The sequence below is a fragment of the Eumetopias jubatus genome, unplaced genomic scaffold, assembly GCF_037043125.1.
Source record: "Eumetopias jubatus isolate StellerSeaLion01/CBP00866 unplaced genomic scaffold, mEumJub1_p1.0 scaffold_4, whole genome shotgun sequence".
In the NCBI taxonomy this organism is placed as follows: domain Eukaryota; kingdom Metazoa; phylum Chordata; class Mammalia; order Carnivora; family Otariidae; genus Eumetopias; species Eumetopias jubatus.
The window spans coordinates 129,069,998-129,095,070 of NW_028274810.1; the positions used below are offsets into that span (position 1 = coordinate 129,069,998).

The window sequence follows — 25,073 nt, forward strand, 5'->3', positions numbered from 1 at the left end:
CCGCCTGCCGACCGCGGCCGAGGTACCCCGGGGTCCCCGCGCCCCCCGCGCCCCCGCGCCGCGCCGGCGCCTCGGCCGGCGGCCGGGGGGTTATGAATGGGCGCAGCGGAAGCACCGCCCCCCCCGGACGTGACGCTCGGCCAATGGCAGCGCGGGCTGCGTGGATGGATGAGGTCAGCGCTGTCGTGTCGGGAATGGAATGTGTAAGTGTAACATTCAGAACCGGGTAACATTCGGCGACCGAACGCGGCGGTCGGCGGCGATCGCGCGGGGGCCTGCGAAGCGCCGCTCGGGGCCGGCACTGCCCGCGGGGAGGACGCGCCGCCGCCGTCACCCAGCGCCGCCGCCGCCGCCTCCAGCCGGGCCGCCGCGCGTCCCGGGGGCCGGCCCCGCGAGCGCAGGAGTAAACACCGCCGGAGTCTTGGAGCCGCTGCAGAAGGGAATAAAGAGAGATGCAGGGATTTGTGAGGTTACGGCGCCCCAGCTGCAAGATGCACTAGCCGGCTGAACCCGGGGATCGGCTGACTTGTTGGAACCGGAGTGCTCTGCACGGGAGTGTGGATGAGTTGAAGTTGCTTTCCCGGGGCTCGTTTTCCACGCTGCCGAGAGGAATCCGAGAGGCAAGGAAATCACTTCGCCTTGCCATTGATTGGGCATCGGGAGCTTTTTTTCCCCCCTCTCTTTCTTTTCCTCCGTCTTGTTGCATGCAAGAAAATTACAGTCCGCTGCTCGCCCGCCCTGGGTGAGAAATATTCAGCCCCGCTTTCTCCCGTCCATTGTGCAAGCCAAAGATGAAAGACCGAAGGGGAGAAAGTTAAAGAAATCGCCCACATGCGCTGGATCAGTCCACGGCTTGGGGAAAGGCATCCAGAGAAGGTGGGAGCGGAGAGTTTGAAGTCTTTACAGGCGGGAAGATGGCGGACTGGAGCTGAAAGTGTTGATTGGGAAACTTGGGTGATCCTCGTGTTTATTTACAACCCTCTTGACCCAGGCAGGACACATGCAGGCCAAAAAACGCTATTTCATCCTGCTCTCAGCTGGCTCTTGTCTCGCCCTTTTGTTTTATTTCGGAGGCTTGCAGTTTAGGGCATCAAGGAGCCACAGCCGGAGAGAAGAGCACAGCGGTCGGAATGGCTTGCACCACCCGAGTCCGGATCATTTCTGGCCCCGCTTCCCGGACGCTCTGCGCCCCTTCGTTCCTTGGGATCAATTGGAGAACGAAGATTCCAGCGTGCACATATCCCCCCGGCAGAAGCGAGACGCCAACTCGAGCATCTACAAAGGCAAGAAGTGCCGCATGGAGTCCTGCTTCGATTTCACCCTTTGCAAGAAAAACGGCTTCAAAGTCTACGTCTACCCGCAGCAAAAAGGGGAGAAAATCGCCGAAAGTTACCAAAACATTCTAGCGGCCATCGAGGGCTCCAGGTTCTACACCTCGGACCCCAGCCAGGCGTGCCTCTTTGTCCTGAGTCTGGATACTTTAGACAGAGACCAGTTGTCACCTCAGTATGTGCACAATTTGAGATCCAAAGTGCAGAGTCTCCACTTGTGGAACAATGGTAGGAACCATTTAATTTTTAATTTATATTCCGGCACTTGGCCTGACTACACCGAGGACGTGGGGTTTGACATCGGCCAGGCGATGCTGGCCAAAGCCAGCATCAGTACTGAAAACTTCCGACCCAACTTTGATGTTTCCATTCCCCTCTTTTCTAAGGATCATCCAAGGACAGGAGGGGAGAGGGGGTTTTTGAAGTTTAACACCATCCCTCCTCTCAGGAAGTATATGCTGGTATTCAAGGGGAAGAGGTACCTGACAGGGATAGGGTCGGACACCAGGAATGCCTTATATCACGTCCATAACGGAGAGGACGTGGTGCTCCTCACCACCTGCAAGCACGGCAAAGACTGGCAAAAGCACAAGGATTCTCGCTGTGACAGAGACAACACCGAGTATGAGAAGTAAGTGGCTCGGCTGTCAGGCCTCTGCCGGCCTGCCAGGGGCCCTGCCCACCTCAGCCAGGTGTGAGGTTGGGGGATGGGGTGGGGCAGAGGGGCCCTCCGGCCTCTTCCCCTCCGGCTTGGAGGGAGCCTGGGACTGAGCAGCCTGGTTCGGGCGCGTGGCTAGGAGCTGGGGACCGAGAGCTTGAGCTCCTTGGGCAAGCGGAGAAGCCCAGAGCACTTTTCCTGGGCCAAGTAGGCGACCGTGTCTCCCTCTGGCTTGGAAATCCTTCAGGGCCATGTGTCTTCTGTGAAAGGCGTGGGTTTGAGCCAAGTTTGGAAACCGTGCTTCACCAGTGGGTGAGGGAGGGTGCCCGTGAGGAGGTCTAGGGACCCCGAAGAGGCTCTGAATCCACCCACAGTCTGGAGACCTCCCCCCCCACCCCAAGATTGTTGCTTTATTTGCTTTTCTCACGAGCAGGGGTACTGCTTTCCCGGGAATTTTCCAGCCTCCAGTTGTCAGATTTCTGTACACCTTAAATTTACGTTAGTGGTGGAAGTGTTTTAATTTAAGCTACTAAACTTTCCGTGCCTGGCTTCTCCCTACCTTCCGTGGCGTTGACTTTTGCTAAGGGAGACCCTAAGCTGATCCGGGCCTGTGATCTTTCTTTCATTCATTCATTCATTCATTCACTCATTCATTCACCCATTCATTCATTCATGTATATGTGTTTGTATATTTGTATCCTATCTCCTTCCTAGGGAGAAGCTGTTTTTAAAATCTGGGCCTCTGCCCCACTTGCTGTAAACTCCAGTTGCTAATTTAGATTTTCCTTTCCCTTTTGTCTTTATTATTTGCATGTCAATCGGAGACTGTTACTCTTTGAATGGGCATGAGATGCCTCCTAACCCTCTGTAGTGAGGCTAGTTTTGTCCAGTTGCTAAGTAACTGAGTCGGATGCTTTGTAGCCTTTCTTTCTCTTCCTTTTCCCTCCAGTGACAGTCACTGACACACAGGATTTGGGGTCAAAGCTAGTTTCTACAAATCTGCTTTAACCTGAGCTTGGCGGGTCAGTTTCCAAGTAGATGGGGTCGGAGCCCCAGACTCTCACTTATAGCTGGCTGTGAAAGAGTTAGTGAGCTCCTACAGTGCATTTCCACGTTACGCCAGTTAAAAACCGGAGCAGCCTTGTGCTACCCAGGGAGGGAAGGGGGAACCTCTCAGCTGAGTACAAGAGGAACTGGCAGAGGTTGGCAGATTTTGCAATTGATTCATGAAATGCAGAATAGGGGAAACGCTTCGCAAACCTGATTGGCACAGGAAGGGCTATAGTGGGAAGGCAACCCTGAAAATGAAAGGTTTGATTGTAGTCTGTGGATTTCCTCAGACACTCGGGCTTCTGTAGGAGTGATTGGAAGGGAAATTAAAGTCCTCCTGTACTGGATCACAGACACCGAAGGAGAAAGTATCAAACCCTTGAATTCCCCAACCCCCAACAATCCTTGCCTTCCAAGCATAAGAAAACCAGAGGCTAGGGTCAATTATGAATCCATATTTTACTCTTCTTCAGGGACAGTTATGTGTGAATGTTGGGTGCAGCTGCGATGGAATAAATTTTCTCACGAGAGAAACAAACTATGGTTAGTAATAAACTGCTTTGTTTACACGACATTTACATTGACCTATTCCTGTGGGTGCTTGTAAGAAAAAAATGCTTATAGCCTTTCAGGAATTCCTTTGTCTGGCTTATGCTGGAGTAACTCTAGATGAAGTCTAACCTTTTGGTGTCTTCTAAAGCAGTCTCACTGAATTTTGTGGAAGGATCGCGGTGGTCCTCATTCTTCTAAAGGAGCTGGAGCTGAGTTCTCAGCTTAGGAAATCTGAATGATAACATTTATTCGGAAAACACCCTCGATCCCATAAGACAATCATCTTTTTTTACCCTCTTATTCCCCAAATAAATATTTAATCTCTATATTCCCTGCTGAAGCTTTTTCTAGAGCTTGGCAATGAAGGAAGGAGGGGCTGGTTTCGTAGAACCTCTAATTTTTGCCAATTAAATCTAACTAATTTTTGACCTCTTTGGGATTGGGCCAGGAAATCTGACACCCACGCTCTTGTTTTGGGTTTAAAGACCACAGGGGATCCGGCCCTCCGGATTGGGTCTCATCTGAAAAGTGGCATTTAGTTAGGAAAGCAAGTGTGCGCTTTCTCCCGAGGAGGGATTTCTCCAACAGAGTCACTTCTGGATGTTTTTCATGTTCCCCTTTTGCACACTTTCCAGCTCTAACCTTGTTCAGTGGGATGGGATGGTGCTGTAGAACATTCACGTTCATTAGCCTAGTCTACCTGGAGTTTTAACTCATTCCTCTCCTTGAGTTATCAGAACCTGTGATCATTGAGAAACGGTACTTGCAAACATGATTGCCTTTTACTATTGACTTTGAAGCACATGAAGATGAAGACTGAGCCTGGAAACACAGTGACAATGCTCATGCGTAGCGAGCAACTGCATGCTCTGCTCAGAACCAACAACTCCTTTCCACCCTGTTTGCTGTGTTCTGGAAGTGAGTCTCAAGTCTGTGAGATGCAGAACTCCAGTCTGGCACTAATCTCTCTCTTCAGGGTCTTAGAGAAGGAAGTACTGTTGAAGTTAGGTCTGTACAAGTCATGTAAGTCTGATTTGTCATACTTGACTCATCGTGTGACTTTTGATTTGTTACCTCGGACGTTAGTTTATCCTTTTGTGGAATGGGTTTTCGAGTCCTTTAGGGGCGCTGTACGCATCTATTTGGTAATGTCTTGTAAAAACATGGTCAGTTTTTGTCCACTTCTCTTCATTAGCAGGTGCCTATGAAAAGCCTTCAGTTTAATTTGCTGCCACCAGCAGCCCACAATATAAGTTTGCTTTGGACTTACGAGGTCTGATAATTAGGTTGACAATTTATGGTACCACAGCCTAGTTAGGGTCCTACAGAATATACACAGGTGAACCAACAGGAAAAAAAAAAAAAAAAAAAAAACAGTTGCCCTTAGTGAAATTTAGCCTTGTGTGATGATGAGGAAGTCGTGCTAAGTGGTTGAGGACTTCCATCTCACCTGTACTTTTGTGAAAATCAGACATTACTGGAAGTATAAAAGAGCTGCGCGGTATGAGGGGAAATACTTTTCTCTTGTAACAGCAATAGTTTTGAGCCAGACTTCCAGGATTATATTAAAACATCCATTTTCATGACACCCATACTTAATTTTCATCAGTTGCACATATTAACAGATGTAGGTGAGACTGGCGAAAATAAGTTGCTGCAGTGATTACATGATTTGGAATGAGGCTTTAGAGAAATTCTGTTTGACTCCTTTGAGCTTCTTATGCATCCTTACAGAACTACTATATTTTTTTTTGCATGAACTTCATAGTTCAAATCCCTTCAAGGGGCATTATTGCGAAGCTTCAAATTTGGCTTTCTGAAATAGAAGAAAGAGAAGGAAATGAGAGGTGGCTTCTATCTTTGACCCCTCCAAGGAAGGCAGTGGTGAGTATTTTAAGCAGTTCTTTTGGGAACAGGCAGGATTTTGTGCAGGCCTTTTTAATGTCTTTTCCTGTGTTTGCTGAAGCTCTGCCTCACAGTCTTGGTATTTTTAAGGGTCCTGAAGCTAAGTGATCATCCAGCTTCCAGGATCTTCATTTTACAGATGTGGAAACGGAGGGATAGAATGTTTGAGGGACTTGCTTAAGGTTAAAAAACTGGTTAGTTGCAGAGGTGGGTAGCCCTAGGATGCAGGCCTTCTGAATTTTCCCTCTTGACATACAGTGTTCCATCTTCAATTGCAGATACACTTGAAAGCTCTCCAGTGGCTAGGAGATCCTTACTGATGTGGTTTCTTGGGGGATTTCTCTTGGAATCCTTTGGGGAGCTGAGGAAGACCTTGGACAAACTTAGAAAGAAAAAAAAAAACCGAAACGACATATGTGCACCATTTGTCATAGAATTTAAGGGGCTGATACACAGCCACCTCCTCAGACTTTCCAAATTCTTGCTCTAGGGCCTACCTTCTGCTTTTCATTGCTAACTAAGGTGTTGGTCCCTGGAGCTGTTTAGTCAAAGTAGGAGGTTTTTGGACCTTTCAATTTGGCCCTAAGGGATTTAGGGATAGACTATGAATTAACCGAATGATAAGTTGAATACAGATATGTTCATAGAAAAAGAAAATGTGCCCAAGTAGTAATTGTAAATGATTATTTGTTTATTTCCCACCATCCCAAACTATATTAACAGACTCCTTGAGCAAGTTCATGATCCAGCAGTGAACCTTAAGTTGAATGTTTTCCTCCTCTAAAATGAAAGGTGGAAATTGTGCTTCTTAGCTTTTAAATGTAAAATGTGAGTGCCTTTCCCCCCACAGTTGTATGATAGCACAAAAGCATTTCTAAAATAAACCGTACAAGCACAGTTTAAAAAGAAAGGGAACATTATGCAGAATTAATGAAATTGGCAAGTGTGTCTTCTTGCACCCAGGTTCTAGTTCTCTCTGCTACCCCTTTCTTAACCTCCATCCGAACTTGCTTTCTGGAGAGGACCTGGGAGCCTCACTTCCAAGGAATACCCCAAATAAAGGTAGGGGTGCTGGGGGCTCCACCTCTGGGGACATTTACGAATTGGTTGAGTCCAGATCAACAAATGACTTGGTTTAGAGTAGAATCTGACCTAAGCTAGGATTTCATCATACAGCGAATGGCTTGCTAATAAGGCTTGGACAGGCCTTGCAAGGGGAGGCCACCGTTGGTCCCCCTGACTGTACCAGCAGCTCTAGGTGACACACACTTGGCAAAAGGGGAGTTGTCACACACCCTCAGGTGGTGATTGTTGTCTTTGTCCGAAGGCCTTTAGCTCTGCCTCCCAGAACCCTGCTAGAAAATGACCTTGAGTATACTAATGTCACACCAAAGGCTGCACTTGATCCGTCCTGGCTGCAGGGTGTCTCGCGAGGCCATTTTACAGGTGTGTAGACTGAGACCAGCTCTGGTGAGGTGGTGTGTCTAAGGTTGCACAGCTTTGGAAGTGGCTGAACTGAGGCCACAAGCCAAGCTTTTTCATTCCAGTTCTCTCGTTCTCACTGAGGCCTGCCGCCGCCCCGAGAGTGAACCAGGTCAGGCTAAGCGGTCACTGGCTTCGGCAGTCTCCTGAGCACGTTCTGTGTTCAAACGCGGACAGTGGGCTGGTGTTGCCCTGAGCTCAATGACTGATGGCTTTTACTAAGAAACTCTTCCACTTGTGACCAAGTTCGTCGACTGAACAGGGACTTCCTCAGAAGTGGAAGATCTGTTGAGAGCCTGCGATTTGCATTTACCTTTATTAGCTCATCTCAGCCTTTCAGCAACAGCCTGAGGTGGGTTAAATCCCCATTTTACAGATTAGAGTGCAGGCCTGGAGAGGGTAAAGGAAGGAGCCCAGAGTCACATGGCTGGTGAATAAATGGTGGCGTTCTAAGGGGGGGGCGCTTGGATTTCCGAGTCCGTTCTTTCTCCCTCTACGAAATGTTACTGCCTTAAAGAATTGAATGAAATTTCCACCTGTTCTTTCCACCCCTTCTTACGTTATTAGTGAGTTTAGTGTGTTTCAGGTGTTTGTATATCATCTCTTTTTTTCCACTGCTTTTTAAATAACATGTTTCCCAAGAAAAAAATCTGACTCAGAGATGTGATCACAGTGGCCCCTAATTTTGACATTTAAGTATTGAACTCCTTAAATTCTTCCCATTATAACTTTGTGCAAATTCTGCTTTTAATTCTCTCCTAGAGCTCTTTTAAGCAAAGCAAGGAAAAGGAGTGTGTGTGAACTTTGCCCTCACTGATCATGTGATTGTGAGCAGGGTTTCCCCCCTCTGGTTGCAAGTGAACTGTGAGACAGGACAGGAGTGAAGGTTGCCCTAGGTAAACAGGTAAACAGCATGTTCCGGTAGAAATGGGAAACCCAATGGAAGATCCCATTTCTGACAGAATGGGCCAGGTTTCTAGAATGCACCTCACCCCACTGCTCCCAGATCTTCCAGCTCCCTAAGGCAAAATAGTGATTAGAAAATTATAAAAGTTAGACAGTGCCTTTGTGAAAAATTGGGAAAAGAGATAAGGTACAAATGTGAAAATAAATTTTTTCTCTAAACCCCTTGATAAGAACTCCCTATTGTAAGAACTAACCACTGTGATTAAGCTTCAGTGTCGTTGGCCTGTTACAGCCGTACATCTATGCCTTTATGATTATATCATTCCATCTCTGCATACCCAAGTGTCTTGTATAGATATGGTAATTATCACTTAATTAATAGTAAGTAAATAATGAATTCAACACATTTTCCTTAAGTGCCTTGTTTGTGTCAGACACACAGGCATTGGACCTGGGGCTGTAGCAGTGAACCACACACCCTTGACCTTTCTTCCCATTCTAGTCTGTCGGGTTTGGAGTCAGACTTGAATGTATTTTTGCATGTTGCTTTTTTCTTAACATTATCCAGGAACATTTTCCACTTCTACTAAATAGGGAAATCCCATTAAAATATTAAAACAGGATTTTAAAAAAATAAAATATTAAAATGGGATTTTAATGGCTGCATGTTTTCTTTTTTATGAACCCATAGCTTGTACCATAGTTTGTTTAACCATTTACGTTTTCTTAGGAAATTTGTTGTTTCTTATTTTTCATTTTTGTTATTATATAAATAAGATTTTCTTAGTGTTCTTATTATAATTCTTTATTGCTTTTTTATCATTATAAGTAAGTCTGTGATGACTCTCACTTGGGTATTGGGTGTTTGTCTTTGCCCTGAGTGAGGTCTCTCAGAGGACAACGCGGAACTTCCCCTATCCCCTTCCCCCTCCCTCCCCCAGCCCAGCCTTTCTGAGAGGAACAGCTATTTTTGAGGTGAGCCTGAGCACCCATTTAGTGAAGTCGCCGTCATTAAATGACTGCTTAGATAAACATTTGTAGGTGTTAATTGGTCCGGCAGGGGGTCTTTGAAGCTCCCACAGCTTCTGTTCCCTTTGAAGTTTTGTTTTTGCCTGAGCCAAAAACCTCCAGGAGTCTCTTCTTGAGCAGGCCCCCTCAGCCTTCTTTCTCCTCACACGGTGTGGCCTTCCCCAGACCTTGGAATCTGCAGGCCTACCCCTCGGAGATGTCATTCTCTCAGCCAACTGTTCATCAAAGCTCCGGTTCTGTTTTCCCAGTGGTTGCTGACACCATGGCACAGGGGAGGTGAGTTGGGGCAGGTCGCTTGAGCTCTGGACATCCAGTTAAGGTCTGGGCTCTTAAGCGCGAAGGAGGCCCTCGTCCTCTCGTCTAAGTGATTGACAAACTGAGACCAAAAACACAGCAAGCAGACAGTTTATGCTTCGTTATGTTCAGGGCTTGCTTCGCATCTCATTGCTCTGAGCAGTAAGGCCATGTGTCAGGATACACGTCCTCGCTTTGTGTACCCTCTGATCTTCTTGGAAAACCTTTAGAAGACAGCCTGTGACTCCGGGCCGAGTAAGGAAGTGACCCCCACAGATTCCTGGACGAGGTGCTTAGCCTCTGCCTCAGTTTCCACATCCGCAAGTGGAGATCCTGACACTCACCTCACAGGGTCGTGAAGGGGTTGCGATGAGGTGGCGCGTATGAACATTCCTTATAAATGCCAATGTGTTCTACAGGGTGGTGTTATTATTAAAAACTGTCTTCCTGCTTTCTTCTAATTAACCACAGTGGTTTGCTTAGTTTCACAACTTGGCTCTTCTTAAAGAAGCCACAGAAATAACTCTTCCTCTCTTCCTTGGTGTCTAATCCTTGGAAAATTGTGGTCGGGGCCGGGGAAGCAGGGCTCTTGTGTCTATGGAGTGTGGAAAGACCTACAAGGGGCCTTCAAGTTGGAGCTTGCAGGTGGCCTGGGGCAGGGAGAGGGTGGCCTCTGGGGCAGTCAGCACTTCCCTGACTCTGTGTCCTTCATGATTCCTCGTTGGCTGCTCTAAGAATGCAGCTTCCCATTTTTGCAGTGGACTTGTGCACCCTCACCAGTGGAGGGTGACATCGGGAGGGACTTGTCGTATGACTGGAGCTCAGCTCGTCGGTAGCCTCCCTGGGCTGTTTCTCGGCAGGCCCTCAGGTGACAAAAAGCAGAAAATTACTCAGGCCACTTTAAGTCACAGGATTTATTTGAGGAGACGTGGAACAGAACACTGATCTGTAAGTGCCCCAGCAGGTTCTCAGAACTCAGCATAATACCTTTCTACCCACTCTGGGCCTTCATATCTCCCTTGACTGGCACCACTGTTCCTGTGTGTGTCTACCAGCTACTGCCCAGTCTTTTCTGAAAACTCCTGTCGGGGCCCTGGAGGCGCCCAGCCTGATAACTGGCCAACGTTACTCCTTCTGGGGGAGAGCCATTCACAGGAGACCACATCTTGGGGATGGTGGTGATCTCATCAGTTAAGAGGTTACCCCGCCAGTCTGCCACTCTTGATATTTAGTTGGCCATCCTTTTGCGAAGAACAGCCTGAAGTTGCTTCCTGGAACAGGGGACTGTGGTTAGGGGAAGTTGGCTGTGGCAGGCGCTGATGAAGCCATATCCTGTTGGCATGACATATTAGAGCCCGGTTGATGGTGACGATAATAGTAATAGCAACTAATATTTCTTAAGAGCATTCTGTGTGCCTGGTCTTGGGCAGTATCTTCTTCAATCTTTCTGTCCACCCTAGCAGGAAGAGCTGCATTTTAGGTGCATAACTGAGACAGAGGATCTTTACAGGTGACTTACGTAAGAGCACACGGCTGGGATATGAGCCAGGCCTGGCCTGGCTGCTGGACCTGCACTCTTCCCCACGGCAGGCCCCTAAAGTCTCTGCACAGCCGGACTGGATGTCCCAAAGACCCCACACTCACCAACAGTACTGTCATGGACTGAGGAGCACTTGGACTTCTCCCCTAGTATTTATTTAATCTTACAGTAGAGGGACTTTTTTTTTTGTTTAATTTCAATTCAATTAGCCAACGTAAGTACACCCTTCGTTTCAGATGTCGCGTTCCATGATGTCTCAGTCCCTCAGAACACCTAGCGCTCATCGCGTCCCGTGCTGTAGAGGGACAGTTCTCACCCGTTTGGTGATCTGGTTTCTCAGCCCACAGTAGATGAGCAGCAGTAAATCTGAAAGGTGGGGACTCCTGCAGACATCTAGGAAGAAGGGATCCCTGGCCACCTGGATGGGAGGAAATAGGCCAGGAAATGATGTCATGTCACGCCCAGAAGAGGTAAAGAAGCACTGCAGTCTGCGAGCAGCCGGCCCAGTGCCCGGGAGTGTGTCCTGTGGCGTCTTGGGGGGGTGTACCTGGCGCCCCACCGCCTAGTGCCGCACCTGTCACAGCTCAGAGCTTCCATAAATATCTGAACTGCGCCACAGTGCAGGGCTGACCATGAGCCATCGTTTGTGGAACCCTGCCCTTTGTTCAAGAAAGTAGAGGAACAAGGAATGCATTTTGTAACTTTTTTAACCCCGATGGTTTGAATAAAAATAGTTCCCTGCTCCTAAGCATAAGATCTCCATTTGAAAACTTGTCTGCTGAGCTCAGCAAGTTCCCCAAGGACTCTAGACACCTGGGATGTTCTCTGAGCTAGCACTGGATTTCTGGTGTTTGTTGCTAACTCAGATTTCTTGGGTTTCATGACACATATCAGGACTTTAAAGTTACAAGAAATGAAAAGTTTCCTGGTAATTGCGGTGTGGGCCTGTGACATGAGCTACTCCTGATTGACTAAGACCCAGAATGACTTGGGCCGTGGGCTCAGGAGAGAGAGTGGCCCTGGGCCAGGGCTGGCCAGCTTGCCCCGGGCATGGCACGTGGAGGTTGGGGATTGCAGAAGGGAGGTGCCCAGGAGAGGGGAGGGGGCATCAAGATTGTTGCTTAGGGGTCGTCCTGGCAGGCGTGTTGGAGCATATAACCTTAGCTTGCTTTGCTTTTTTCCCACAATGCTGGGGGTGCCCAGAATGGGAACTGATGGGTGGAGGTATAAGATGGATTTCACACTTGCTACATACATCTAGCACCCTGACAGATGGGTGGAAATCATCCGCAGCACCACCGACAAAACAGTAAGACCATGCCACCACCCTAGCTCAGCTTGCCTTGGAGGCTTCCCATAGTTCATTCACGTGATAATCAAGGTGGGATTGGTCCAGTTCTGTGTGCCTGTCTGTCCCCAGCCCCATGGCAGAGCCCTATTCCTCCTTCCTTGCCCCACATGCCCTCTTCTGCCTTTCTGGAAAAGCCGCTCCCCTGCTCCATTTTTCTTCTTCCAAAGTCTGGGTCAGAATAATGTGTTCTAATAGAACATGTGATACTTGGTTGCAGCTGTGGTTTTATATTCATTTAACTATTTATTTTTCTCTTTCCTAAGTAGATTGTATAGGCCCTGAGGGGAGGATTCATGTTGGTTTTTCATTACTTTCCTCAACAAATACGTACTGAGCACCTACTGTGTGCAGGCACTGTAAACAAAACATCCCTGCCCTCTAGGTGCACACTGTCTTGTGCCACCAGCAGTGGCATGGGTTAGAAGGTGCTAGATGCTGTGGAGAAAAGCAGGGCATGGAAAGGGGTAAGGCAGTGGATCTCAATGTGGGGAGTTTCTGGAAATGGGGCCTGGGCCCTACTTGGAGCCAGGCCCACCCTCTAGGGTTGAAGTTCCAGGTTTTTAAAAAGCTCACCAGGTGATTTGGGGGCACCGTGAGAGTGGGGGTGAGGGGGGTTTTGAGTGTCAAATATGGGGGGAAGGAAAGCCTCGTTGGGGAAGTGACATTGAGCTCAGTGGCCCTTGTGTCTTCACAGCCGAGCATCATGTCTGACCCACCCATACCAGGCACTCAGATTTTGTTGGGTACATGAAAACAACGTCTGTTTATTTAACGATGGAAATATTACCATAGCTGGCTGTCTATTCAAAGTACAGATTCTCTAGCTGAAACGCTCTGGTATACAGCACAGGCCTCCCCACGCGCCCTCCTACTTCATTGGATCATTTGCTGATTCACCCAGAGTTTCTTTTCATTTTCATTTCCTTTTAATTTTTAGAAAAAAAATATTTACTTTTAAGTCATCTCTACGCCCCACGTGGGGCTCGAACTCATGACCCAGAGATCAAGAGTCACATGCTTGGCCAAAGGAGCCAGCCAGGTGCCCCTTTCATTTCCTTTTTCTTCCAATTAAACTTTTTAACCCCTGAGGTAGTTTTTTTTTTCTTTTCCCTTTTCCTTCCCTTCCCTTTCCTTTCTTTCTTTCTTTTTACTGTTCTGTTGGATAAGAGCATCAGTGAAACCAAATTAAAATGAACTGAGGGGGTTTGCTGCATTATACGAACCCAAAGAATTTATTGCTGTAGGAGAAACCATTATGGCCTTTTTATTATTTAATTTTAACAGTCTGTAGGTATTGGGACTTTCTGTCCCTCCTTCATTGCAATTTTTCTTCCTAATAGTTGGTCAGATACAACTTTTGGCTTGTGTTTTTTTGCTCGGGTTACATCGAAATTCTGTTAACTGCTACTGAAGCATTGCCCCAGAGTATATAATAACATAGTGCTTAATTGAGCTATCAGGCTCCTAATGAATTCATACTGAGATTTATCATTTAATTAAAGAGCAAAGGGGAAAAAAAGCAAAGGGAAGGTGTACCATTGTTTCTCCCACTGGCCTCCATTTCCTGTGTTTAAAATCGCCTAGCTTGTTTGTGTTCGCTTGTCTACGGGAGATGGCATACAAGTGCTCAAGGTGTGTGGATAAAATGGAGGATGCACTGTATCACAGTTACTTCTAATAGATCTTAAAAATTGATTCAGATTTGGTGGCAATCGTATGGCACTTGATTAAATATGAATTATGTTTTATGTTTTATACAAAGCTCGGTGAGGTCATTCTCCAAAATTATTTCTAGGTCTGTATATGTAAGCCAATCTGAAAATCTAATCACAGGGAATCTGCTAACTGAAATGCTTTGGCTTTACTGAGAGGCAGAGAATACATTTTTCTTGAGAACACCATATCTTATATGCTACATGCTCCTTTAAAATTCACACTGCGTTAAAAAAGCTACCTTTAAGCAACACCTTTCATGATAACTGCATTTTTAAGTATGCAAATGTAATGTTGCCAACAGGTAAATGTAGGGCAGTCTTTTATTGATTCAGAGAGTGGAAATGCTTAATACTTTCTGTATTTAGGTGAGTTATATTACTTTTTTTTTAAAGAACGGTATTTTATGTTAAGATAAAACTTAGGTACCTCATAGTGTAGTTAAAAGACAGTAGTATTTTCCTATACTTACTTTTGATTTAGCCATGTATAAGAAGTAACTCAAGTGGGATAAAAGGATTAAATATCAGAAGAAATGCTTTTTTTAAAAATTGAGATATAATTGACATTTAACAGGGTATTAGTTTTAGGTGTACACCATAATGATTTGATGTATAGCAGTTTTTTTTTCTTGTGACAAGAATTTTTAAGATCTTTCTCAGCAGCTTTCCAGGATACAATACAGTATTGTTAACAATAGTCAACATGCTGTATATTGCATCCTCGGGACTTATTTGTCTTGTAACTGGAAGCTTTTACCTTAGACCCCCTTCACCCATTTTGCCTGTCCCCTACCCCATCTGTGGGGACCACCAATCCGTTCTCTGTATCTCTGTCTTTTTTTTTAGATTCCACATGTAAGTGAGATAATGCAGTATTTGTCTTTCTCTGTCTCACTTCTTTCACTTAGCATAATGCTGTCAGGGTCCTTCTATGTTGTTGCAAATGGCAAGATTTTTTTTCTTTTTTAAGGCTGAATAATATTCCATTGTATATCGCTACCACATTTTCTTTATCCGTTCATGTGTCAGTGGACACTTATGTTGTTTCCATGTCTTGACTATTGTAAATAAGGCTATCAGAATAAATCTTAAGTTTCTATAAAAATAAGCTAAGAAATGAGCATCCTTAAATCCAAAGTACAAAGTAGATATTCTGTGGGAGAATTGGTGACTGCTTCAGCCTCCTTGGTCCTCAGTTTCCCTCATTTGGTTTTCCTGCACAGAGACGTAGGAGCTCGTTGCTGATTGTGACTGCTGTCCACGTCCATTTATGTCTGTATGTTTGTCATATGTTTGTCTGAGGAGACAAGCTTGGTGTCAGTCATGGTATCAGATGGTTTTGTCTGGAGGGCAGAGCAACAAGATCATGGAAATGACCTTAAAGATTCAGTGTAACTCTTGCATTATATAGATAAGGAAACAGAGACCCAGGGATGTTGGGCAATTTGCCCAAGGTCATGTAGCCAGTTGTGACAGAATCAGGAATGGGACATACATCTCTTGACTTCCAGCCAAGTATCACATGGAGATTATACATGTGGGCTCTGGAGAGTAGTGGCTTGATTTCCAGTGGTTGGCTGTGCCACTATGAAACCTTGGGTGACTTTCTTCTCTACTTCAGTTTTTGCACTGGTAAAATGGGAGTGGTGATAATTTCCACCTCATGGTGGTGTTCCTATGAGGAGTACATGAGTCACATTATACGTAATATGCTCAGAGTGGTGCTGGGTACACAGTAATTGCTCCATCAATAACCACCGTTAACCATTGTCATTAATCTGATCCATTAAAAACCTTCAACTTGTATCATTTCAGACTTAGCATTTGTGTGTGTTTGTCATTGTTTTATTTCTTTTATTTGACCTGTTTACAGCTCGTTATAATGGTAATGTGCCGTATGATGCAGTAGCTTGCCAGTCATATAGACGCTCAAGGTGGTTTGGCAAGTGCCCAGAATTCCAGCCACCTGTTGTAACTATTGCCAACATACAGTAGATTTTCATTTCTGGGAGGGTGTTCAACCAAGAGTCCAAGTCATTAGTATGACTTTGTGTCTTTAAAAAAATTCTTTCTCCTTTTACAGAAGTATTCTGTTTCCCACTTACTTGTTCTGTGAAGCAGAGCAGTCACATGGGTCTTCTTGTCCCTGTCTCTTGAAAATGCATTAAAACAGTGGCAGATGTGCCACTGGGATCACCTGAAATGGCTTTCTGAGATAAACCTGTGCGAGACAGGGAAGATAAAACTAGTCTTTTTTTTTTTTTTTTCTCCAGCAATTCGAGTAGGCAGGAGAGTGATCCCATCGTGATGGGGCACTTAGCAAGTCAGGAAGCAATAGCAATGAATAACTTTCTACTTCCCACAATTTGCATGGCTATTAACAATTGATGACTTTTCCTTTAGGATAGAATTACCAGCAGCAGCGATGCCTATCCTTGATGGTAAACTTCTAATGGCGGTCCCGGTGAACATTAGGGAGGAAACTGTAGGGAGGGTTCAGACACAGTTGTAACTTACATTTTCATCCTTTCTCCCAGGGGACACAGCTGCAGTTGATGCACAGACACATCCTAAGAGCTTTTCCATAATACCATTTTTGCCACCAGATCCAGATGTGATCTGATTCCTACTGGATTCTACATGGTAGCGGCCCTTGCTGTGATTGGGATATACCATGGAGGACATCCTTTCCCTCAGAACTTCATCATATCAAAACAAACAAACAAACGAACGTGTTAGAATGGTATTATATTCTTGTTGAAAATCACAGAATCACATAGAGAGTTCTCTAACAACCGCTTTTTGAAAAAGCGGCTCTGGCGAATGGTTCACTAAGTATGAGTAAAAGCAAGACCTTCCTGCCCTCATCCCAAATTTGATGCTGCTTAGTCCCAGACAAACAGCAGGCATATATTTTATGCACAGTGGTGACCGTTGGCCTGTATTTGTATATGGAATGAATATTCAAAATCCAAATTGTTTTTTCCTGGAAACATTCCTGAGTCAGGTGTTGGATATTATTTTCTGCCAAGAATCACGGTACTATTTTTAAAAATACTACTTTTTTCGTACCCCCTTTCCTTGTCCCAGTGTCTTCTCCCTTCTCCACAAAATACAAACTGCTTTTCTTTCTCCCAGTAAGCTGACTTGTCGATTCAGGTAGCAGAGAGATAAACAATAGCGTATTGTATTTCCAATTAACTCATTTAATTAGATGAGGTGAATTAATTGGATTTTTTTGACATGTCTCTGAAAATCTAAAATACTCGCTTTTGGATTTCCCAGGTAGGGTGGCTTGGGTGCTTTGTCACTTGGCTCCTATGGAGGACCTGGTGTAAGACCTATCATTTGGAGGCTGTCATTTGAGTTCCCCTTGGGGGTATAAAAATGGACTAGTGATTTTTCAGATAGCAGAGCATAAATCAGCAGGCTGTTTGGCCTGCCCTTCAGTCCAGGGCTTTCTCTGGTTATCACCAACCTCATCAACAGAAGGTTCGATTAAGCATTTCTCTGTCCACGCGGGGCAGGTGAGATGATCATCTAAGGGACTCTCTGAAGTTTTTCTCCCCCCATTCCCATTCTCTCACCCTATATAATTTTAGGGGTCTGGGCATGCAGGCTTTGAGGGTCCTTCTTCTATCCTGTCATGACAGGGCCTGGAGAAATTCTAGAATTTAGACCGGGGCAGTTTTAAACCCTAGGTCATTCTCCCTTGCATTATAATTACTTAGTTTTTATCTCTCTGGTTTTATATACCTTACAGGGTAAAGCCGGCTCCTTCTCCTCTGTACCCTAGAGTTCACCCCCACCCCCGATGGCAGCCATTTGCTTGACAGTGTCTAGTAAATGTCACTGTGTTTGATCAGCTTGTCATCTTCCTTTCTTTAAGTCTAGAAACTACTGAACCAAAACAGATGGAGGAAAGACTATAGTATATTTTGGAATCCTTCATCTTCATTTAAAGTTTTCTTTAGCATATGTCTTTTTCAAACACAGATCAAGAGGGCCAGCCCCCCCCCGCAAAAAAAAAAATGGGATCAAAGTATACAGCACCTCCTTTCGTGGTGGAAAAATGCAGCCGATAGGCTCTTTCTCTCTACCATTTGCCTCTAAACAGTTTTCATTCACAAAGATTTTGGGCTGTTTCACACTTTATGTTCTACCTCAAATACAGTTGGTAAGTCTACTGTAAGTTAGAAGTTGGTAGTAGTCAGATCTAAAGCAGGTCATCATCCTGAATGTCAGTCAGCTCCAGGGGAACAGAGATGGTGTGTATTTCTTTTTAATCTGTTTCCCTGGCATCAGCCCAGTGCTGTGTGGCTAGTAGAGCCTCAAGAAATACTCGTCGATCGAGTGTCTTTTGGTCATGGTGGCCTGTTAGTGCCGAATAAAAGACTTGTGGAACTGAATTATTAGAATTCTTTAATTTTGTTTGGGATCAACGACCCAAAGGGGGTGTCGAATAGGAAAATCCGTTTAGAAGAATTTGTCCTTTTCACCGCCGCCCTCCCCCCACCTTGAGGTTCAGCCTAGGAGTGAAATTAGAGAATCACCAACATCAGATGATGATTTGCAGCTTTGCAGTAACCCGTATCTTTGACTGTCATTTTAGCTGTGAGTAGGTTCCTGATCATAATTCTGTAATATCCCTAAGAGCCTGCTCTATGGAGCTTGAAGTGCACTGTATTATCTAGGATGGGCCTCAGTTCTGGGCCAGGTATCGTTTCTGTTGTTCAAAGCTTGCCTCCTTCTGGGGAGCAGGCTGAGAGAGTGAAGTCATTGCAGGGAATTGTGGTGGATCCGGGCAAGTCCACCGTGAAAGGACTGGCCGTTCAGTCGCTGGTGCTTTGAGTGCCGCCTCCAAGGAAGGGACTGAAGCCCCAGTCCTCCTGTCTGCTGATGTACGGCACACCAGCCTGCCGTGCTCAGCCAACCACGTGTGCTGCAGTCGTCTTTCCTGGGCTCTAACCCCATGGCATAAACCTTACCGAGGAAGCCCAGGGATACAGTTCCGTGGCCTTACCCGCCATCCACAGCCATCCATCATGGCTTCCTACAAGTTGGCTTGAGCTTCCTGGTTCATCCCTAGGCACGTCATTCTTCTCTACAGGCCTTCAGATGACGCCTCTGGGCGAGGCAGCACCTGCCATCTCCCACTACCACTCACAGGGATGGATTTTTTTTTTACCACTCCTCTTTTCCCTGAGGTGCTCTCTGGCTCTTATCAGGGAACCATCAGACGCACTTTGTGGCTGTTCTGAAAGCCCTCCCCCCAGCCAGAGTCACACCACCTACATTGTGCTTCTTCCGTTTTGTTACCTTTTTTTTTTTTTTTTTAATAACAAACTCTTCCTCCCTCCTGTGAAGGTTGTGTTCCTCCCTCCTGTGAAGGTTGTGCATGCCCAAGCGCATGTGTACACACTCTCTCTCTCTCTCTCTCTCTCTTCCTGTCCCGGCTCCCCCTCATCCTATGTCAGGCCTCCTCCTGCCATTCAAGTCAAGCTGTTCTAGCTTCTAAGAGTTCTCATGTTGGAAACTCAATTTTACATTTAACTCTGAAGCTAGAGCCACCCAAGGGTTACAGCATAAACCACAATCTGGTCATGTTTTGGAAACAAATATTTTAGAATTCAGGTTACAGGTTGCAGAAGTTAATACTTGAACATTGTTGCAAGTTCAAATATTACAGAAAGTGAAAGTTACCTGTAATATGTCCTCCATTTACTACTTTTATATTTATATATAGTTCTCTTTTCTAATTTCCTGTCTTCTTCACTTACTTAAGTATCAAGCATCCATGTCTGTACATATAGATCTCTCACTTTAACAGCTGAAGGTACTCTCTTGTGAAAATAATCCTTTGATTACATTATAATAGAGTGTAAAATGAATTTGACTACTGGCCAAAGTCTGTTTTCCTGTATATTCACCCCCAATTCTTGGTCAGAATGAGGGGTAGTCCAAGTTGTTTTTTGTTTGTTTTTTAGCAGAATGAGTTTTTTTGAGGGATAACTAGTTTACATGCTTTGATTTCTCAGTTTCCCACACCTGTTAAAAAATCTATTTTAAGGGCTAAAAAAGGCTTAGGATTTTAATTGTTTTTTTAGATATAAAAAATCATACACAGTTTATTTTTTTCCAGTTAACCAAGAGACCAGAGTCCACTAATAGTAAAGACTCGGTCTCCTGTAGAGGAAGAATTGGAAAGCTTTGCCTCCATCAGGACAACTCTGAGATTTGAAACACAAGTCGTGGAAGTTGGGGTGTGACCCCTTCAATAAGTGTGATTGGGAAAAGGTTTGTCGATACTCTTTGTGGAGAGTTGGTAGCCAGATACAATTGCAAGCCGTTTCACATTACTTCACATAGTGCTTTCAAAGTGTCTGTTTATTGTCCCTCTTGGCACTAGCGCGTGCAAATCAGGACTGGCTGGATGAGAGTGAGTCTAGCACAGGGGCAGACAGTGGGGCTCACTCTGATTTCATCAAAAGCCAATAAGAAAACAAAAGCAAAGTGGAGAACAGTAAAAGAAGGAGACCACAGTTTCCTCATTTGGGGACCAAAATGCTGGGTGCTGAATTTTCACTTTCCGATTAGAACTGACAGTTGAACAGATATGATTTATTTCTGTGGTTGTGTGTCCATTGCTCCAAGAATGATAGAGACAGGAAGAAGCTGTCAAATTTTAGTTTGTTCCTTTTCTCTGTCTCCCCCTACTTTTTTTTTTAAGCATGGCTGTAAGAATCAGATATTGGCCACTGTCTGACATGTCCTTCTGTGGTAAGTGTTTGCAGATCAAGTCTGCCAGAGATCACCATGCCAGAAAGAACCATGCCAGAAATCACTTTGCATTTTTCTGATGGAGCAGAAATGAACCTGGTTCATTCCATCTCAACAGCTTTACCCAAAGGGCTCAGCATGGACCACTGGTTTCATAAAAGAGGGCTAATGTGGAGTCTGGTTCAATATGGTGGCATTAAGACATGTAGATTTTTTTTTTTCTCACCTCCAGGTTTTATATTTCCATGAACATTGGCCTTAATTTTCTTCCAAATGAGTCTGTGATAACATTGTTTTGAGTATCCCTTGCTGATTTCAACTCCTGAGTAATAAGCCTGGGAATGTCCTCTTTCTCAGCTCAGCAGGAGAAGAAGGGGTATTCCACAATTGTGTTCCATACATTTAGTTTCTACCTGCTGGCTTCAAACAGTATTAATTTTTATGTGCTCATTGTGTATTGTGTTTAATTAAAAGCATTTCTATTCGCAGAGGTACTTGTAGGATTTTTTTCCCCCTGAAATGAATAAAACAAACAGGCATCTGGTATTTGTTTTGTATAACACAATCCCCATAAAATGAAGAGTAATAAAACATAATTATCTGTAAAGGCTTGTTTTATAAGCCTGAGAATGGGCTTGTTTCTATCAGGTTTTTAAATTCCACTCATACGATAAAGACTCTCTTTGTACATTAATCCATAACAGCAATAACAACAAAACCTTCCCAATTACATGTGTGAATTCAACTTATCTTTTATTAAACAAATGGGTTTCCTTTTTTCTGTTATAGTGTGCGTGATAAAAGTTTGTCATCACATTTCTTCTACACAAACACATTCTGTTCAATCGGTGTAGCTTTAATTTTGATTTTTCCCTATGATTAAATTAATTAAACAATTTTTTAGTCCTTTATTGAATTTTTTAGATCTCAGACCACTGTGTGGATTCTAAAACCTTTCAGAAAAGTACACATCAAACTTTTGCATATGTTTTTATAAAGTTTGTAGGCATTCTGATTCTTGGTTAAAGGATCTGTTAATTATTTTAAAAAGTGCGCTTATCATCTGAAGCTCAGATTTTAGCTTTAGTGTATGAATATCTAATGAAAGAAATCTGGTTTTGTAGCATTGGATTTAATTTCAGGGTCGGGCTCCTTTTTGGGAATGGAGGAACCCTCTCATATGAGAAAAAAAATAATTCAGAATGTGGGAGGTATAAAAATTATTAATTCAGTGGTGGAGTTGCTGTCAGATTAGACGGCAGTGCCTACATCCCTGGGGGCTCCTGTTCCCAAGACCGTTTTTATTGTTTCTATCCAGCGCCAGGCACGAGCCTTGAAGTGGCAAATTCATCCTCTGAGGTTGTGTGTCCATTGCTGCAAGAATAAAAGAAGCAGTAACAAAATCATGCAGCGCATATTTCACAATGACAGTTTTATGTGGTTGTGTGATGTTGCAGAGTCTCGTATGTGATATCGACCCCTTTCTTTTGAATCAAAGCACAGAGTTTGCCTGGAGAAGGGAGGCTTCAGAAATAACGGAGTCTAATACAAAATTAAGCCCCTACATAGTTATCCCATTCTGTCTACTATTATACTAATTGCTTACAGGAAGTGGAAGTACATATATGTAATATTTATATCCAGTTTGACTAGTGACTTCTAATTTTAGATTTCTGACCCTTTTTTTTTACATTATCCTTTTGCATTGAAATCACACTGAAACATTTGTATTATTATGAATGCACGCTGAATTAAATAGACATGGCTACTTGATCTCTCCCTTCATGTTGTCATCTATTGGAGAATGAATAGCTGAAAATAAGAACATCAGTTCCTCATCCAAAGGGAGGCTGAATATTCCAATTCTAGATCCGTAGTCACTTGGTATGCTTTATTTGAAATACCATTTTTGAACATACTTGGCAACTTAAAGTGCCCAATTGAAAAGCACTGTAGAGAGAGGAAGTCTGTGGACGTGCAATTAGTCCTTGGGATTCAGAGCATTTCCTTAATGTGTGGAAGGCCATTATATGAAATCACTGGACACCATAGCTTTATGCCAGATGCTTAGAATGGAAGGCATTTTCAGGATGGATTATTTCTGTACTCTTACTCCTAAAATGGCTTACCTAAAGAGACTCCCAACTCCATAAAAGTACTGGTGGTGTGAAAAAAATTCGGTGGTGTGCTTTCATCAAATTGTAGGCAATTGATAACTGCAACTAGCCACCTAAGTGACAGGTAATCTTTATTATTACAAGAGGACTTAAGTTTGCGGACTCTATTTTTATTTTATTGGCAACCTCCTTCCACCTTTTATTTTATTTTCATGTTTTTCAAGAGATGAGGGTTGGGTGCTGGAGAATTTGGCAGATACTGTGCTGTTCCTTACTAAAAAACGAAGCCTTCCTGAGTAGAGCCAGATGAGCTGTATATTCTGAGATTTATAGTGTCTATGATAGAAAGACCAAAAACACTAAGCACTTAATAGCTTTCCTTACTTACAAGTCAGATTCATCTAAGGGGTATTATTCTTTTATTTTTCTGGTGCTTGAAATGCTCCTTTGAAAGAGATTATCAGGGAGGATGCAGAGTGACACAAGATTTGCTGGCTGGGAAAATGCAGAACAGGTAAAGCTTTCCTTCCTTAATGCTCTGCAACAGCCAGAAAAAGGTCCATTGTATTTAAGTAGAAACACTGCTTTTTGTCTAAGTGAAGTCACTCACACACACATATACCTAACATAGGGTAGGTGAGTGTACGTGAACATGGGGCTCTTATTTCCCAATTATATAATAGATGCATTCCATTAAAGTTTGCAGTAAAATGAATGTCTGTTAAGTGAATTACTTTTCCCTAGTGACTTCTGTAAAAATAGTGCTGTCTTCCACTAGGCTGTGAAAGTAGTATGTTCTCATGTTCGACTACCAGGAAAAAAGAATAGAAAGGAAACCCCCCCTTTTTAAAAAATATTTTTGTTTTTTTAAAATTTATTTGACAGAGACACAGTGAGAGAGGAACACAAGCAGGGGGAGTGGGAGAGGGAGAAGCAGGCTTCCCGCCGAGCAGGGAGCCCGATGTGGGGCTCGATCCAGGACCCTGGGATCATGACCTGAGATGAAGGCAGATGCTTAACGACTGAGCCACCCCGGCGCCCCAGGAAAAACCCTCTAAATACCATGAATCTAAAGAAAACACGAAGCTTCTGATAAAGCTTCTAATGACACCCCAAATACTGCCTGTGGTAGTTAAGCTAGGGTATATGACTTTAATAACAAAATGGCAAATACACAATAGTATCACAGCTCTGAAAGTGGTACTCACTTCCCTCACCCTTCTTCCCATTGTTCCCATGGCAGAGAGAACAGTCACAAAGGTTTTAGCAAGTAGGTTATTTTAATAATCTCAGCATCCTGTCTCCATACTGTATAAACCTGACATCCAAGTTTTGTTTTGTCAACTTAAATATGTAAGTTGAAAATAACCTCTTTCTAAACATTTTGTCCTAACTCTTCAATTTGTTACAGTATCTTTGCAAGAGGAGTGTTCGCCATGTTATTTAATGCTCAACAATTGAAACGTCTGCACCCCTTTAGCAATAAAGTCTTCTCCTTGGTTCTTTGAATTATCAGCTATTGATATGGATCAATATATGGATCGTCTGAGGTGCTGTGCTTTGGGTCCCCTGCCCAAATGCCTGATGTGTATTAGGCACTAACCGTGTATCACAAAGGTGCTGTGCTTAACACACACTCTGTCCTCTCATCCTTCAAAAGCTCCATGTCACCATTTTACAGATTTGGACAGTGAGGCTCAGACTTGCTAGATGATTTGCCTGGAGTCACTCAAAGAGTAAGAGGCAGAGTCGGCATTTGCCCTGCACTCAGATTGAGCTCTGGAACCTGGGCACTTACTTAATGCCATGGTCTCCGCCTGAGCTGTGTTTTCAGTCATCTGGGACTTTTCAAAACAGTGGTGAGTATAGACTCAGCATCTTGAGGAGCTGGGCCCTGAGCATCTGTGTCTTGAAGGTTTCTCGAGTGACCCCAATGCTCGGTCAGGCAAGCCAGACAGTAACTGAAACCTGTCACATGCCCGGCTCAGTTTCTTGCTAGGTTGTTGAGCTGCTGAATGATCTGAACTCAACGTCTTCGAACCTGCATTCCAGTGAGGGAAATGCACGTACACACAGCCAGTCGTGAGCATGAGGCATTAGGACAGGTGCTGTGGTGGTGTCTTAGTCTGTTCCAGCTGCTATAACAAAATGCCCCAGACCAGTGCCTTATAAACACCAAAAAAGAGTTTCTCACAGTTCTGGAGGCTGGCCGTCCAAGATCAGGGTGCCAGCACGATCGGGTTCTGGTGAAGGGCTGCTTTGGGTCTGTAGCCTGCTGACTTCTCCCCGTGTCTTCACATAGCAGAAGGGGTGAGCCTCTTTTATAAAGGCCCGGATCCCATTCAGCAGGTTCATGCTTTAAT

General features: G+C 44.4%; 1 protein-coding gene across 1 annotated transcript in view; it reads left to right on the forward strand.

Moving 5' to 3' along the window:
* The first annotated feature begins 202 nt into the window (after positions 1-202).
* EXT1 (exostosin glycosyltransferase 1) overlaps positions 203-25,073 on the forward strand; it is a 280,689-nt gene continuing 255,818 nt past the window's right edge. The window contains exon 1 of the mRNA XM_028090863.2: positions 203-1,962. Within this exon, the coding sequence (XP_027946664.1) occupies positions 1,001-1,962 (962 nt within the window). The 5' untranslated portion in view covers positions 203-1,000. The remainder of the gene's footprint in view (positions 1,963-25,073) is intronic.